Raw genomic sequence first — 12,346 nt, forward strand, 5'->3', positions numbered from 1 at the left:
ACCATTCACAATTTTTTTTTTTTTTGAGACAGTCTTATACTGTCACCCAGGCTGGAGTGCAGTGGCGCAATCTTGGCTCACTACAACCTCTGCCTCCTGGGTTCAAGCAATTATCCTGCCTCAACCTCCTGAGTAGCTGGGATTACAAGCGCCCACCACCACACCAGGCTAATCTGTATTTTTAGTAGAAATGGGGTTTCACCATGTTGGCCAGCCTGGTCTCAAATACCCGACCTCAGGTGATCCACCTGCCTCGGCCTCCCAAAGTGCTGGGATGACAGGTGTGAGCCATGGTGCCCAGCCTTTTTTTTTTTTTTTTTTTTTTCTTTTTTCTTTTTTGAGATGGAGTCTCGCTCCATCACCCAGGCTGGAGTGCAGTGGCGCAATCTCCACTCACTGCAACCTCTGCCTCTCAGGTTCAAGTGATTCTCCTGCCTCAGCCTCACAAGTAGCTGGGTACTACAGGCACACACCACCATGCCCGGCTAATTTTTGTAATTTTAGTAGAGACAGGGTCTCAACATGTTGGCCAGGCTGGTCTTGAATTCCTGACCTCAAGTAATCCACCCGCCTCAGCCTCCCAAAGTGCTGGGATTACAGGTGTGAGCCACCGTGCCCGGCCACAATCTTCCATTTTTAATAATTGTTTATGTCTTCTTTCCAATTTGGCTACAAACTTTTTTTTTTTTTTTTTTTTTTTTTGAGACAGTCTCATTCTGTCACCCAGGCTGGAGTGCAGTGGCGTGAACACAGCTCACTGCAGCCTCAACCTCCTGGGCTCGATCAACCCTCCAGACTAGCTGGAACTACAGGCTTAAGCCACAATGCCTGGTTGCAAACATCTTGATAGTGCTGAGTACATATCTGCTATTAATCGACTGGCCTCAGAAGCAAATCACAGTACAAAAGAAATGATAAACCAAAGTAATTGCTTTAATGTTAAAAATATTTATTTTTTTTTTCCTAAAAGATCACACAAAAGTTGGGAAGAGAAGGATGTCAACTAGACTACATCAAAATCTGGGCATAGGGAGGACAAAGAGCTGCCTAAAGAAACTGGTAGCTGGAGCAAACTGCAGAGATCAAGATGGCCCTAGTCAACGGAACCAGCAGCCCAGGTCAGCCACGTTCAGGAGCACCACCGAGGCACGGCAAGGAAAGCAAAGTTGCTGGCCCCAATCATTCCTCCTTTTCAGGGCAGGAGAGGCAGAAGCTCACTCTTTAGACATGTTCTTGATGGTCTTGTGCTCTTTCATGGCCTTCTCCCAATCACTGCCATTGAATTCCTCAGTGACCATACTCCGCACAGTGCCCTCATCCAGGCAGTGGGGGGCGATTCCTAGGAGAAAGTGGCACAGACAAAGAGGGATCCTCAGTATGAGTGAGACCAGATGGTGTACTGGCTCCTGGATAAGCTCCCACCTGCAGGCATCATCATGCTACACATTAGGGATTCCAAAGGATATGCCACAGCTTATGGCTTCAGCGATGAGACCCACAGGCTGCCAGCTGGCTCGGAAAGCACTGGCTCTAGCCTACCGCTTCAGCCCTCTGGCTCACTTTCCTCAGCTGCCAGATGGGAATCACACTCCCTGAACCAGGGACGGCCAAGGCTAGACATCATTCAATACCAAGCTGACAGTACAACATGCAGAAAGGCACAGCCCAGAGCAATCTCTGACTGGCGGCCTAAAGAATTCACAGGCCTTTCCTGTGTTTAGATAGACAACTTTCTTTCCTTTTTTATGAGACAGAGTTTAGCTCTTGTTGCCCAGGCTGGAGTACAATGGTGTGATCTTGGCTCTTGGCAACCTCTGCCTCCCGGGTTCAAGTGATTCTCCTGCCTCAGTCTCCCAAGTAGCTGGGATTACAGGTGTGCACTACCAAAGCCTGGCTAATTTTGTATTTTTAGTAGAGACAGGGTTTCTCCATGTTGGTCAGGCTGGTCTCGAACTCCTGACCTCAGGTGAGCCACCACGCCTGGCCTTAGATAGATAACTTTCTAAGAATTAAATGTCTTCCCATTTGTACAAGATTTCATACTTTTCAAAACTCTTTCCTGTTCTGCGAGGTAGACAGGAATGAGTCTCCATGTGACAGATGAGGAACAGAGCCCCTGAAGCAATGGGGGTGCGGTAAGGATGACACCATGCACCCCTCTGCAAAAGACACTGACATAAAGCAAAAGACACTGACAGTCACAGCTGCTCTCGCAGCTCTGGAGGCTGCACTGACACAGAGAACAAGAGTCCTCAGGAACATCTTCCACCTCTGCTTTCCCCTTCAATTCACACTACAATTGGTATGATTCTCAACAACTGTCAGACCCAAGTAGGCCCTGAAGCGGGGCTTGAAGGGTCCCCTGCTTGTTTATTTTTTTAGAAAGAACAGAGATAGGGTCTTGCTATGTTTCCCAGGCTGGTCTCAAACTCCTGAGCTCAAGAAATCCTCCCACTTTGGCCTCCCAAAGTGCTGGGATACAGGTGTGAGCCACCGCAGCCAGCCAGTCCTGCCTAATTTTTGAACAACCAAAAAGCTTTCAAATGGCATTATCAATGCTCCCCAATCTTGCCTCCTTCACTCCCTTAACCCCTGTCATTATTAAACCTGCCTCCCCTGGCCCCACAAGCCCATCTCCCCACCCCTCTACTCCCTACCCTTCAACACGATCCCCAGCAACACCAGCTCTGGCAGCACCAGTGAATGAGAATCACAACCTGGATGGGCTCCGAGTCCAACTTCACCACATTCAGATATGGGATTCAGACAAGTTTCACCAGAGCCCAACTCACATTCTATCACGTGGAAAGCGCTCTGCTGAGGAGCCCTGTTCCTCTAAGATACGCATGTGACAGGGTCTAGTCAGTGTCCCCCTGTCCAACCAAGACTTTAAGTGAGAGCACCACAGGCCTCTCTGTGTCCCCCTGAGCTTGCAGTCCATCCCCATTACTCACCGAAGCCTCCAGGGTTTGAGCGTGGAGTATAGAAGCTCTGAACGCCACATCTCTTACAGAAGGTGTGCTGGGCTTTGTGAGTATTGAATGTGTAAGTCGTTATGTGCTCAGCTCCCTAGGTGAAAACAGACAAACAGGTGTTCTTTTTTACAAAGAGCTTTGTTTATTTATTTATTTATTTATTTATTTTTCGAGACAGAGTCTCCCACTGTCTCTCAGGCTGGAGTGCAGTGGCATGATCTTGGCTCACTGCAACCTCCGCCTGCCCAGGTTCAAGAGATTTTCCTGCCTCAGCCTCCCAAGTAGCTGGAATTACAAGTGCGTGCCCCCAAGCCCGGCTAATTTTTTGTATTTTTAGTACAGACAGGGTTTCACCATGTTGGCCAGGCTGGTCTCGAACTCCTGACCTCGTGATTCATCTGCCTCGGCCTCCCAAAGTGCTGGGATTACAGGTGTGAGCCACCATGCCTGGCCACAAAGAGATTTTTTTTGTCACTTAAAAAATACATCTTTGGCCAGGCATGATGGCTCATGCCTGTAATCCCAACACTTTGAGAGACCGAGGCAGGCGGATTGCTTGAGCCCAGAAGTTCAAGACCAACCTGGGCAACATGGCAAAACCCTGTTTCTACAAAAAAACCTCCAGAAATTAGCCAGGTGCAGTGGCGCACACCTGTAGTCCCAGCTACTTGGGTGGCTGAGGTAGGAGCATCAGTTGAGCCTGGGGAGGTGGAGGCTGCGGTGAGCTGAGACTGCACCATTAAAAAATATATATTGAAAAAAATTTAAAGGGGGGAGGTCTTTTGTAGGGCTCTTTGTATTAAGAGGCCACTTCCTATCTCCTGTAAGAGACTGGGACCTTCTTGAGGACAGAGACCCATCTACACTATACAGAGTCATGTCAGTCTGGAGCGTGACAGCTTACAGCTTCCCTTAGGTCAGCTGCACACAGAATTGAGCCTTGAGCCTTCCCTCATACATCACATCAGGGAGGGAGAGAGCTTGCTTCCTAGGGCCTATGTGGAGAAACAGTTCACCCAAGGGTCTGGCTCTCCATGTCCCCAAACAGAACGACTCAAGGTCTTAAGAAAACAGATGGCTGTGCTTAATTTATCCACAAAGCACAAACCAGGAAAAAAATATTTGCCAGACATCATAGATAGGCTAATTTCCTTAATGGATAATACAAATGGGAGACTGGACAAAGGACATGAATGGCCAGTTCAGATAGAAAGAAAAATAAATCACTCTTTAGCCTATGAAATGCTCACCCAAATGAACTTCAGTGAGATGTATTTCACTGTCAGGTGGGCAAAATCAAAGCTGTTAACATGGTATTGACAAGTATGTAGAGAAATATGTGCTCTCATACATCAGTCACAGGAATAGGAATTGGTACAATTCACCAATATCTACCAAAATTTTAAAGCGTACATACGCTTTAGCACATAATTCCATTTCTTGAAATTTATCTTACAAATATATTACAAATGTCTCAATGACATAGGTATATAGATACTATAGCACCGTTTATAAAGGCTAAAGATTGAAAAAATTGAAAATGTCCATCAATAGAGGACCCGTTAGGCATTATGGACACTCATAAAATGGAATATTCTCTGACTTTTGAGAAGAATGAGACAGCGCTACAAATACTAACATGGAACAATTGCCAAGGTTACAAAGTTAAGCAAGGTATAGGCCAGGCACAGTGGCTCATGCCTGTAATCCCAGCACTTTGGGAGGCCAAGGTGGGCAGATCACTTGAGGTCAGGAGTTCAAGACCAGCCTGGCCAACATGGCAAAAACTCGACTCTACTAAAAATATAAAAATTAGCCAGATGTGGTGGCGGGCACCTGCAGTCCCAGCTACTCAGGAGGCTGAGGCAGAAGAATCACTTGAGCCTGGGAGGCGGAGGTTACAGTGAGCCGAGATCACACCACTGCACTCCAGCCTAGGCGACAGAGGGAGACTGTCTCAAAAAAAAAAGTTAAGCAAGGTATAAAACAATGTATGTGGTATACTACCATTTCTTTTTTCTTTTTTTTTAAGGCTATATACTGGTATGTGTGTTGTTTTTTGTTTTTGTTTTGTTTTGTTTTGTTTTTTGAAACAAGGTCTCACTGTTACCCAGGCTGAAGTGCAGTGGTATGATCACGGCTTACTGCAGCCTTGACCTCCCAGGTTCAATTGATTCTCCCACCTCAGCCTCCCGAGTAGCTGGGACTATAGGCATGCAACACCACGCCTAGCTGATTTTTTTATTTTCTGTAGACATAGGGGTCTCACTGTGTTGCCCAGGCTGGTGTTGAACTCCTGGGCTCAAGTGATCTGCCCGCCTTGGCCTTCCAAAGTGCTAGGACTACAGGCATGAGCCACCCTGCCTGGCCTGTATGTGCTTTTATATGCATGTGTATCTTTGAAGAGGGATCCAAGAAACAATGGCCTACCTTTAGGGAGAGAAATCAGACAGCTGAAGGGGAGGGGGTAGAGGTTTCTTATCATTGTTAACCCTCTTTACGCTTCCCCAGCCACTAACATACCATCCAGAATTGTGCTTCCTATAGAAATAGCTCACTGAGGAGCCTTGCTCACTCCATAGCCACTGCAGCACAGAAAAGCAGCAAAGCACTGCCAGGTGGTCCCAAGCCATCCAACATTATCTGGATGGAATTAAAGCGCTCTCTCTCTCTCTCTTTTTTTTTCACTGCTCCTTGTAGAGCAGGGTATAGAAGTGTGCCCAGAATAGCCAGATAACTTATTTCTAAGAGAATTGATCCTGAAGAAAAAATTTCTAAATTGTCAAAAATTTATACCAAGGAGGTTCACCACAGTGTTGTTGATAATCAGAAAAAAACTGGACTCAACATAGAAGTGCAATGATGCAGAGACAGTGATGGGATAAGTAGACTAGGAAATCGGCTGTGGGGAAGAGGGAGACTGGGGCATGGGGACAGTAGGGAAAGACTTTTCACTGTGTATATATACATTTTCTTCTACCTTTCAAATTTTGTACCAAGTACACAAAATTCCCCAAAATAATAAAATTAAAGTTAAAAATATGTATATAAGCTTTTCATTGGGAAATGAGATAAGCAGATTATCAACAAAAAGAATGGTAAAATTCTATTTAATAAACATAAGACAATAGGTTTGGATGTAGTCTCAGATGTATTTTCTCAGAGTAGAAAATAATACACAAGGACAGACACCAAAATATTAACAGTGGTTACCTTTAGTTGATAGAATTTAGGTGATTTTATTGTTTTTTGATTCTCTGAATTTGAAAATGTTTCCACAATACCAAATAGGCCTCCAAAAAATAAAGGTAAAAAATAACACAACCTTTTAGTTTTTATTTTCAATTTTTTTGAGATGGAGTTTCGCTCATCAACCAGGCTGGAGTGCAATGGCGCGATCTTGGCTCACTGCAACCTCCGCCTCCCAGGTTCAAGTGATTCTCCTGTCGTGGCCTCCCAAGTAGCTGGGACTACGGGCATGCGCCACCATGCTCAGCTAATTTTTGTATTTTTAGTAAAGACAGGGTTTCACCATGTTGGCCAGGCTGGTCCTCAACTCCTGACTTCAGATGATCCACCCATCTTGGCCTCCCAAAGTGCTGCGATTACAGGCATAAGCCACTGAGCCCAGCCCACCTTTTAAATGTCAATCTGAAACCAAAGCCCGTGAGAGGCCCTGCTAAGCTCCAGGCCCCTCCCATGCTACAGAGGGCATGCTGAGGGTTCGTTGGGGAGTGTTGTAAATCTCACCAATGGGTTCTGCACTCCTTGACCCTGCTCTTAAGCACTGACCTTCAGGAGCTTGAAGCGAGAAGCTGGAACAATGAAGTGTCTATTCTGCTTCTTCTTGCAAATGCTGCAGCTACAGAAAGAGAGCAAATTCCAGATTGTGAGCAGCCACCTGCGTCCTCTGTGCCTGAGCAGCCCAGCCTGATACGTTTTCAGAGCCAGCCGACCCCACAGATAAGGCTCTTTTCAGTACCATCCAGGGCTGAGGAGCTGGGGCAAAGGCCTGGATATCCAGGGCCTCTGGTTTGCAGGTACAGCAGAGCCCAGGGGGGTCCCAAGTCAGCAGTCGAGGCTCCGCAATGCTCAGAACACAGGACCAACAGACACGTCTGTACTGCCCACCCCCCAGTTCTTTATAGTGAAGGAGAAGCGCTGGACTTCAGAGACACTTAGAAAACAAATTTCAGACACTTCTACAACCTGATGTCTCTGAGACATCCACATCAAAAATGGACAAGGATGTTTAGGTTGCCCTCTTTCTTCATCACCATGTCACAAAAAGTCCAGCTCCAAGTAAAACACGTCCCCAGAATTACCATCTCTGGAATTAAACTGAAGTCCCCTCTTTTCAGGCCACCTTTGAAAAAGTTCTAATTTAGTATAGAATCCTCTCACAAGTTATTCCACAGTGCTTCTTTTCCAATCTGGACTCTATTGTTAGTAGCCTGGTCAGTTCTCCATTTGAGTAATTCCATCGTATGTGCTTATTATTCATATATAATTCCGGTACCTAGGGGCAAAAAGGACTGGATGCTGTTAAATAATTAGCTGCATGCCAACTTTGGGTCCCAAAGCCAGAGCCTGTCGTCCCTGCTCCATCATAATGCCGGGGAAGGTGGTACAAATCAGGCCCTCCACAGCCAGCAGCACCATCTGCCTCAACCAAAGAGCAGAGCGAGAGTGTAGGGCCTGGGGAGCCTCTAGGTGTACACACCCTTCACTAAAGCACCCTCCAATTATCCCCAACTCCAGACTCCTACGAAGATTCTGCCCAAGGCTTTCCATTCAGTACCCAGCCAGGCACACCTGCAGCTAACCGCCCCCGGCTCCTCAGCAGTGTCAGTCTGAGGGTGACGCTGCCACAAGTCACAAGCCCTGAGGACCCTGCTCTGTCTCACCTGGGCCATGCTGTTGAAGCTCTGTGGTGAGCCACACAAAAGGAGAAAGAATAGAACAATGAACCTTTCTGTCCCCATCACCTGACTTCAGCAGTTACCAGCCCATGGCCAATGTTTCCTCTGTACCCCAACTCCCCAGATTATTTTGAAATACTGCATTTTAACTCTGAAATTCTTTTAAGTCAATTTAGGGGGAAAAAAAAATACTCACTTGCAGTCAAATATATGCAAGTCTGCTGAGGCCCAAACTTCAAAACGAACTGCTCCACAGTGGCAGCCTCCTGTGTGCTTCACCAGGCCCTGGTATTCACTAAATGAAACAAAAATCAGAAAGATAAGAATTTCTGAATAGCTACCTCCTGCTCTCTTTATTTTCGTTGTTGAATGAAAGACGTAAGATTAGACAAAAGTCTTTTCTACATGACAACCAAATGCACTTCTGCTTTTAAGGAGATACTGTCAATTTTCTAAGTCAAGAATGTTTTCAGCACCTTCTTTATCTATGAGCTCTCTTTTCTCCAATTTCTTAAATTGTATTAAGTTGCAAAATAGAACATTCCAAACATTTCGAAAATGTGAGGGATCCTAACCCACTACCAAACATTTTTATTTATATGTCAAATACAAATTTTTTTTTTTTGGAGATTAAGGTCTCACTCTATTTACTTGAGCTAGAGTGCAGTGGTGCAATCTTGGCTCACTGCAACCTCTGCCGCCTGGGTTCAAGCAATTCTCCTGCCTCAGCCTCCCAAGTAGCTGGGATTACAAATGCCTGCCACCACACCCTGCTAATTTTTGTATTTTTAGTAGAGATAGGGTTTCACCATCTTGGCCAAGCTGGTCTTGAACTCCTGACCTCGTGATCCACCCACCTTGGACTCCCAAAGTGCTGGAATTATAGGCATGAGCCACCACTCCCAGCCTCAAATACTAAAAATTTTTATGAGCTGGGCACAAAGGAGAGAACAGTAAACAAGACACAGCAGACACGATTGCTGCCCTTACTGACATTAACAAATTACTCAAATAATAATTAATTATGATTGTGATAAAGGAGGTACAGGCTGCTATGAAAATTAAGACTGGGTATTCAATCAAGTCCAGAGGTTCCGAAGAGCCTTTTGAGAAAGTTAATAAAGGCTCATATTTTTACTCTATTTCTTTCCACTATTCTTCATACACATGCGTTTTATATAGTTGTAATACACATTACATACAATTTTTTTTTTTTTTTGAGACAGAATTTCATTCTTGTTGCCCAGGCTGGAATGCAGTGGCACAATCTCTGCTCACTGCAACCTCTGCCTCCAGTATTCAAACAATTCTCCTGCCTCAGCCTCCCGAGTAGCTGGGATTACAGGCATGCTCCACCACACCTGGCTAATTTTGTATTTTTAGTAGAGAGGGGTTTCTCCATTTGGCCAGGCTGGTCTCAAACTCCCCACCTCTGGTGATCCGCCCGCCTTGGCCTCCCAAAGTGCTGGGATTACAGGCGTGAGCCACCTCACCTGGCCTATATACCATTTTAATCCTTTTAAAGCTTATATATAAGCCAAACTCAGAAATGAACATTAAGATCTGATAAATGTCATAAAATCGCTTTCCAAAAGGACTGAACACTCTTACCCGATATACAAATGAGAAAACATTTCACAGTACAGTCTCCGGCAATAATCATAGGAAAAATAGCTCACTGCAGTTTTAATTTGCATGATTAAGACTGATCATTTTTTCATGTTTCTTTACGAGTTTATGTATTTTAATTTTGGGGGCACACATAATGCTTATTGTAAAAAATCCAAACTTTACAGTATCTGAGAGTGCTCAAAGTGAAAGCCTCCTGTAATCTTTACACCCAGAGGGATCTACAGGTCATTATTTGCTATATATTCTCCCAAACTTTTTTCTATACAATATTGTAACGAAAATGGTACAGTTATACACACTTTTTGAATATAATTTAGTGGACTTTATAAGTACAAAGTCATGGCAATCTAGTGGGAGAAAAACATCTCTTTTATGTCACTATTTTAAATCTTTTTCTTGACCATTTATCAGTTTGTCTTAAAGTAAAAATTTACCTCAAATTTGAGTTTTACATTCCTTTTTTTTTCTTTTTCTGTATGCCTTGAAGACACCATGAGTTTTACATTCCTAAGGATCTTCATATTCCTTCTGCCCAGAGGCAGCCGTTACCCCATAGGTGCTCAAAAAATGTTCGATGGATGAACGTTTTTTAAAAATTCAGTGTGCAGTCCAAGATGAAAAACCAAAAAGTGAAGCACAGAGAAAACCAAATATGTATGAAGCACACAGAAAACCAAATATATATCTTCTGTCGGGGACGACCCATCCTAACTAAGAGAATTTCTTCTGCAAGCAGCTCAAAGGAACATGTTCAAGAAAAGAAGTAATTCTCAGGTTATGCAACTGCTAGGTTATTCTTGTCGGTCTTTCCCCCTAGTGTTTTGATTATTCTTTTTAATTCGTAAAATTAACACTGAAATACATTATCAGGCCGTTAAAATATCTCTCCGTAGCACAACTTTTCCCCGAGGCAGGAATCCAGATCACATTTGGAGAAAAGAAGGCAGCCCTTTAACAGCCCAGTTAACAGCTCTTTTCTAACTTGCGGACACTCGGGATGCTCATTGGGCCATCTAAAAGACTGCGGAGCAGCCAGGACGACGAGCGGCCGGGAGCATTAGCTGGCGGAGCACATAAAAGCCTCCTTGCGCAGGCATCCCCGCCGCCGCCGCCGGAGCATCTCTTTGCGCGCGCTTCTCTCCCGGATCAATAACCCCCGCCCCCTGCTCCCTCCCTGGCAGTGCCTTGGAACAATGACGGGATTTCGCTTCCCAGTTAGTTCAAAACTACTCATGCTTCCTTCAGCGATTCTACCTTTCCCTTCCACCCACCCTCAAAAACACGTGTGCAAACATAAAAAAACGGGATTCGGGTAAGAGAAAGCCGTGGGATATATCTTCTTTTCATTAGGAAAGGCCCCCACACCCTTTGCGCGCCAGCAAGAGACAACGTCCCCGAGCACGATGCTTGTGGCCGGGAAAGACCCTTTGTGTCCCAAGACGGCCGCGCGCGCCCTCAAGCTCCGGACGAAGCCCCCTTTCAATTCCCGGACCACAGCCCTAGAAGCACCGCCCCGCCGCCCTTAGAATTAGCGAACAACCCCAGTGCTAACGGGGGAGCCGCGTCGGCTCCGTAACGTGGAAGGATCAGAGCTGAAAGGCGCCCAAGGCCTGCGCGCGGGCAGCGAGCCCGACTCCTGCCGAGGGGTCCGCGTGGCACCGGCTCCCGCGCGTCCCGGCCCGCCGCACTCACAAGGTGTCCAGCAGGAGCTTGGCGGCGCCCTCGGAGGTGAGCTTCTGCCGCTTCTGGAACGTCTCCCAGCGCTCCCGCTGCTCGCCCAGATCCAGGTTGGACGCCGAGGACGTCGGGGTCGCGGGAGTCGGCGGCGGCGGTGGCGGGAGCAACGCCAGCTCCGGCGGCGGCGGCGGCTCCCCCGGGCCCTCCTCCTGGGCCCGCGGCGACGAGCGTCTCAGCCGCGGCTTCTCCGACGGCGGCTTCGCCGCCGCCTGGCTCTTGCTCTCGGCCTGGCTCGCGGAGCGCCGTGTGCGGATGGCGCTGGGGGCCGAGGCAGCGGCCGCGGGGGCCCCGGAGGCCGCGGAGGCCCCGGAGGCCCCGGACCGCTTCTGGCCGCGCAGCTTGGCGGCCGCAGAGCTCCTCGATCGCCGCATGGCTCCCGCAGCCTGGCGCGCAGGCCTCGCAGCGCGGCGCGCCCCCGCCGGCCCGCGCGCGCCCCCGCCGCCCGCCAGTCTTCAGGCCCAGGGGGCGCTGCGCCCGGCTCCCCCGCTCCGCCCGCAGCGTCCCGCAGCCAGGCGCCTGCCCGCAGGAGGGAGACCCGGCCCGCCCGGCCGCTGGGACGCACCTGCCTGTTCAGTCCCGCAGGCCCAGAGGGGCTGCGCCCGGCCTACGCTCGCGATACCCAGAATCCACTCGCACCTGCGAAGGCGCCCCTGCCTTGTGTGAATCCAGGGGGCTCTTCGTACCTTCCTGACCTGGAGGAGCCTGGGTCGGGCCTGAATTCGCAGGCTCATCCGAGCGGGCAGCCTAGGGTAACTTCGTCTGCAAAAACGAGGTAATTTGTGTAAACGGCCTGCCACCTGCTACCTCCTGGGTAACAGCGGCCAAAACCATAGTTCTTCACCTTCGTCTTTTCTGTCACATTATAGAACAGTGTCATGAGGATACCAATAGTCAACAGATTTGGAGTTTCATTTTAATTAAATGAATGACCCGCGCATCGAATTTCATTAGTATGATTTTGATGAATGCAGCACCAAAGTTTAAAGACAAAAGGCACAAGAATCGTTGATGGAACCCAGATGGTCCCCAAACCTATTAGTTGCTCTATTTTAATCATATCTGCAAAGAACTCGCGTTTTT

At 47.5% G+C, this 12,346-nt stretch overlaps 1 protein-coding gene across 1 annotated transcript; it reads right to left on the reverse strand.

Annotated features, from left to right (window-relative positions):
- Positions 1-928: 928 nt before the first annotated feature.
- On the reverse strand, positions 929-11,836 carry CENPV (centromere protein V). Its single transcript, XM_003912388.4, has 5 exons — positions 11,222-11,836; positions 8,094-8,192; positions 6,768-6,837; positions 2,955-3,069; positions 929-1,339 (listed from the first exon to the last, which is right to left on the reverse strand). The coding sequence occupies exons 1-5, from the start codon at positions 11,635-11,637 to the stop codon at positions 1,215-1,217; spliced, it is 825 nt and encodes a 274-aa protein (XP_003912437.1). The 5' UTR covers positions 11,638-11,836; the 3' UTR covers positions 929-1,214.
- Between the last annotated feature and the right edge of the window lie 510 nt (positions 11,837-12,346).

Source organism: Papio anubis, chromosome 17 (genome assembly GCF_008728515.1).
Source record: "Papio anubis isolate 15944 chromosome 17, Panubis1.0, whole genome shotgun sequence".
In the NCBI taxonomy this organism is placed as follows: domain Eukaryota; kingdom Metazoa; phylum Chordata; class Mammalia; order Primates; family Cercopithecidae; genus Papio; species Papio anubis.